General features: G+C 34.4%; 2 protein-coding genes across 2 annotated transcripts; both read left to right on the forward strand.

The window, feature by feature from the left end:
- Positions 1 to 461: 461 nt before the first annotated feature.
- Positions 462 to 1,556, forward strand: C9374_010211 (uncharacterized protein; the record flags this gene model as incomplete). The annotated part of the gene is made up of 1 exon (XM_044685731.1): positions 462 to 1,556. The coding sequence occupies one exon, from the start codon at positions 462 to 464 to the stop codon at positions 1,554 to 1,556; it is 1,095 nt and encodes a 364-aa protein (XP_044544011.1).
- A 169-nt stretch (positions 1,557 to 1,725) lies between these two features.
- C9374_010212 (uncharacterized protein) lies at positions 1,726 to 2,469 on the forward strand (the record flags this gene model as incomplete). Its single annotated transcript, XM_044685732.1, has 1 exon — positions 1,726 to 2,469. One exon carries the CDS (start codon positions 1,726 to 1,728, stop codon positions 2,467 to 2,469), a length of 744 nt encoding a protein of 247 aa, XP_044544012.1.
- Positions 2,470 to 2,958: the final 489 nt, after the last annotated feature.

Here is a 2,958-nt window from a genome sequence, read left to right on the forward strand (position 1 = left end):
CTATTGGAGAGAAGTTTTTGTAAGCGAGTTCAGATCGAGCGCGCACAGGAAGCGTTTTCTTTACAAAAAAAAATATCATGCTTCAGAACAAGGCCGAATCCAAATTCTTTGACGTGGTTTCCTTGAGAATGTGCCACAAGTGCAATGTACATGATTTGGAATTGTATATCCATAATTCGGCAAAGTGTAAAACCTTGAATCCCTCTATCAAATGCACTTGTTTTTCATGCGGCACAACTTACTTCACTTGTCCTTTTTGCAAAGATTGCTTCTCCGACTCTCATGCATCCAATTTTTTAAAACACATGAAAAGATGTTCAAACAAAGATGAAGCTCAGAACCCCGTTTTCAAGTGTTGTTCCGAACAAACGACAGAGTTTGATCATTATTATTCTCATATCATCAAAAATCATTGTGGTCATTTGTGTTCGTTTTTAAAAAAACTCAAACATGAGGATAAAATGGATGACGAAAAAAACAACAAGAAAACGACAGGAGTGGTTGTTATGGAGGAAGGTTGTGATATTGGTGGTTTATTGATGAACTTAGAAGCTCTCACTGCTGACGTGCAGAATTTAGTACAAACACCATTTCCAATATTTGAATTTTTTGAGAAACTGAAACAATCTATGCCATATGTATCAAATCACTCGTGCGAGCATGAACAAGAATTTCACTTCCCTAAAGATCACCCTTTTGAAAGTTTTGAAGAATTATGTTGTTTTATGTTAATCAATCACTTTGGAATTTCTAAACAAGCATATAATTTCATGATTCAAATGCTGAAATCAACATTTAAAGACCGTCCTGAGTTGATGAAATTATTTGTGAGCTATGATACCTTGAAAGCAAGAGGAAATAATTTGAATCCCCAAAAACCCATGCAGTTCAATGATAATTTCATCCTTTACTCTGTACAAGATACTATTCGAAACATGTTAATGGATCCGTATTTGGTCAACCAATTATGTCTCAACCGAGAAAAGCATCAACAACAGTTTGCAACCAAGCAACCATTTCAATCTAAAATATTCAACAAAATTTTGGAGAAGTGTCAAAGTGATATATTCCCTCTTGTGATGCTGATATATGTGGACGATTTTGTAAAATTCAGAACAAAGTCAACATCAACATGTGGAGTGTACTCAAGTTTGTTGAATTTCAATAGCGACTTCATGAGAAAACTTGAATCTATAAGCTTACTTGGGTTCTCAAAAACTCACTGCGATTTTTGGACAATGACAAGCCATTTGATGAAAGAAATTAATCACCTTGATGGGGAGATAATTGAAATAGAAGATCCCTCTACAGGTGAGTCTAGAAAATTTCAGATTGTTGTTGCAGGGTTTTTATGGGACACAGTCGAGAAGATGTATTCCTTGCAACTCATGAAAGAAGAATGTAGCCGTTGTGAAGGAATTTATGATAATCAACATAAAACACCAGATTGTTTATTTGGAGCGTCTACGATAGAAGATCCAAAGTATGTCACGCATTTCGAGAAAAGAAATATATTTGAAGCAAACACTGTTATTATACATCGATTAGATCAATAGACAAGCAAGTTTAACCTTATAGGAAGATCAAAATTGAAATTACAGAAAACAAAAGAGAATAGTCGATATGATATTTTTTAAATACCAGCATTTAATTATATTTGTCAGGATAAGAACAATGAGCAATATTCAATAGAGATTTTGATTGGAAGAAAGTTATGCAGTTACAATGACAGCGAATAAAATAACGCAATTGTACAAATTCTATTCTAAATACCAATATCAGTATCTTGAGAAGACAAACTATGATTGGATTTTACATTTGCAGTATTTTGTTCGATTGTTGCGGTTTGACCATACAGACCACGACTTAAAAGAAGCCGAGAAACTCTATGTAGCGTGGCGAGTTGCATATAGAAACTGTTTTGGATCCGAAAAGTGTAAATTTCCAAACTTTCATGCAGGCTGTCATATATTTGAGGATGTCGATGATATTGGTCATGTTACTTGGTTTTGGACTCTCCTCTATGAGTTAAAACATTCCACGTACAAGCAATTCAATGACAAAAGCAACAAAAAACAGCTTGAAAAAAGGGCTTCTGAACGAGAAATGGTCATGAAAGCTCTTTTTACAAAATATCCTCAATGCAGAAAATTGATACCAAGAGCAAAAGAACCAGAATTCAAGCTTGAAAAAGACATTTTTGTCCTATTTGAAACGGATCAAGGAGAAATGAACATTGCGTTCGTTAAACAAGTAACTGATAAGGTAGTTCTTAGTTCCTTGATCTTTGAAGTGAAACACATGGATAACGTTCCTATATGTATCACTCAATGCATTCCACAACTAATGCTATCAGCAATAGATATCAGCAAAGTCAAGTCTAAATGTAGCTGTATTTGCTATTCATTGCCATCTGGGTTAAAGTGGCAATTGAATCAATTTGCATTTTGTTATAATTTTTGTAAATAAATATTAATTTTCTAAATATTTCAAAAATCAACAAGTCTTATTCAACAAAGTATCGATGAAAATAATTCGTGGTACTTTCATCCGAACCAATCCGAAGGTATTGTCCGTCGTTGTTATCATAATTAATTTCAATCATTATTTTGTCAATATTATTCTCCGTCCATATCTTGCCAGTGGTATTTCATCCGACAGTATTGGTCGAGCAGTAAAATATGTCATATATTCGTCGGTCAGTATTTTCCTCATTTACTTTTCCGACGGTATTTTGATGACCAGTATTATGCACATGTAATTGCCCTGTTGTATTATGTCGTCCTTGATGCCATGGTTAATATCCATCAGTATTTTAACCAGGGATATTCTCCATCCGTATTCGTCCAGCAGTATTTTAATCGAAGGTATTTTTCGATGGTAGATAAACGTCTTATTTTTGACCGCACTTATTCTCTGATTACTCATGCGGTATACCTGCTTCCTTCTGCTCCTAGG

The sequence above is a fragment of the Naegleria lovaniensis genome (assembly GCF_003324165.1).
Source record: "Naegleria lovaniensis strain ATCC 30569 chromosome Unknown tig042, whole genome shotgun sequence".
In the NCBI taxonomy this organism is placed as follows: Eukaryota; Heterolobosea; class Eutetramitea; order Acrasida; family Naegleriidae; genus Naegleria; species Naegleria lovaniensis.